This window comes from Ziziphus jujuba, chromosome 1, assembly GCF_031755915.1.
Source record: "Ziziphus jujuba cultivar Dongzao chromosome 1, ASM3175591v1".
Classification (NCBI taxonomy): Eukaryota; Viridiplantae; Streptophyta; class Magnoliopsida; order Rosales; family Rhamnaceae; genus Ziziphus; species Ziziphus jujuba.
The window spans coordinates 4,568,956-4,571,001 of NC_083379.1; the positions used below are offsets into that span (position 1 = coordinate 4,568,956).

Sequence of the window (2,046 nt, forward strand, 5' to 3'; positions counted from 1 at the left end):
TCTCAGCTTCTTTTTTTACATATTTTTTTAAAATTATCATTATCATTGACATTTGACATGATAATTAACAATCGCACATAAATGTAAATGACAAAAATCATGAAATTTTTTATACATATAGTATTTTATAACATGTTAAACTTAAAAAATATTCAGTTACATATAAAAAAGTTTATATTTTATCAGAACATTTTTTTTTTTTTGGGGACAAGTTTTATCACATCTTTTTGGAAGTAAAGTCTGTTGACCGAATATCAAGTTTTTTTTTTTTTTTTTTTTTTTCACTGGCATACTTATAATTTCCTAAAATTAAAAAAAATAATTGTAAAAAGTATTAATGTAGAGGAACTATTCTGCAATGTACCAAAATTATGGATGTCTATAGTTTTAAAGTTGTGAATATAGAATCATTTTTGGAATAAGGCCTAGCTAGCTATAGTTGTGCAAGTACTTATGCCCAAATAGTAGTTTGTGAGTAGGTGGAATTGGAAATTGGAGTAAGATCAAGAAATTTCTGTTACGAAATTTAAAAGCTTTAAGCATATAATATATTAATTGTATGCTATACAAGCAATTACAAGATCCATCAAGTATAGGTGCAAATAAGTATATAATTTGGAAATAACATCCATATAATTACTATATTCGTATCAAGTGAAAATTAATTATTCACCACCCATAGAGTTTCAAGCAGTTGGATAGGAAGCTTCCATGGCAATGCCACAAAGACCTTCATTAGCATCAACATCTCTCTGCATTCTAATGTATCCATTCTCACCCCATGAAGTGCCCCATGAATTCTTCACCAACCAATACTTCGTTCCATCATCTGCCTTTCCATATCCAACGGCTGTCACACCATGATCCAGAGCTGTTCCACATTCTCCAGTGAATACCCCGCTCGAGTAGAACTGGAAGGCCGATCCACTGGCATCGATTGCAACAGAGACTGGTTGATTAGCCACCGCCTTTAACAATGCCTTCTCGCTATTTGCAGGAACATCTTCATAGCCGGTGATTTTGGCGGCATGGGAAGCCTCTTTATTGGTGTTACAAGTACCATCAACTCCTTTGTAAGGATAGTTTGCTTCTGTGGCAAGTCCTTTGTTTTGAATGATAAACTCAAAAGCGTCGTCCATGAGACCCCCCTCGCAACCTTGATCTTCACCGCTGGTGTCGCAGTCCACGAATTCTTGCTCAGAAAGAGATATCAATTTCCCAGTTTTCAGCTGTGTAATTCCTTCTGTGGCTGCCACTGCGGAAAATGCCCAGCAACATCCTATATATTGGACATATATATACATTACAACAACAACAATGCAATGTTAATTAATATATATATATATATGTAACATATAGCAAAGAAAATAAAGGGCTAATTTGGTATGATATTAACGAATTAGTACCACATTGACCCTGGTCCTTGATGGGGGTGACAGCTCCTTTCTTCCTCCAATCTATGCTGGATGGAACTGCACTCACATCTTCGTATCTAAACGATGTTTGAGATGACTTGGAATTGGAGGATCTTTTGTATCCATTGCGAGAGGCTCGGAATTCTTCATTGGTTTGGTCTGCATATTCATTGACACTTAGCTTGTAAGGCCGATTGCCAGCATTGTTAAAATTCTCAATGAACTCCACATTGTCCTTGAATATCTTAAAACGCCTTTCCTTCTCAGCATTGTTCTCGTACGTGCGCCCATAGCGAGCCATCCATTGCTCATGTCTCTCTGACATGGAAACTTCATTCAATGTGCGGCACGTGGCTTGAGAAGCCCACACTCCTAAAACTACAAGTGCTATAAAAATTGAGGACCTTCCCAGTGTCATAGCCATTACTTACTTTTTGAAGTTGGCAAGAATTAATTACTAGGATTTTTGGTATTCAATTTTGGTTAAGATGTATATGAGCATATATAACAGGAAAGTTAGGTATATATAGAATGGCTTCACCTAGCTATATATAGCACTTTTACTTTGTTCAACTTCCAAAGTGATTGCTTAATTTCCTGGTCGGCCTGGTTAGATTTCCGGGAAAATTGT

At 36.0% G+C, this 2,046-nt stretch overlaps 1 protein-coding gene across 1 annotated transcript; it reads right to left on the bottom strand.

Moving 5' to 3' along the window:
- Window positions 1-655: 655 nt before the first annotated feature.
- Window positions 656-1,839, bottom strand: LOC107410950 (senescence-specific cysteine protease SAG39). Its single transcript, XM_060813685.1, has 2 exons — window positions 1,407-1,839; window positions 656-1,279 (listed from the first exon to the last, which is right to left on the bottom strand). The coding sequence occupies exons 1-2, from the start codon at window positions 1,837-1,839 to the stop codon at window positions 687-689; spliced, it is 1,026 nt and encodes a 341-aa protein (XP_060669668.1). The 3' UTR covers window positions 656-686.
- Window positions 1,840-2,046: the final 207 nt, after the last annotated feature.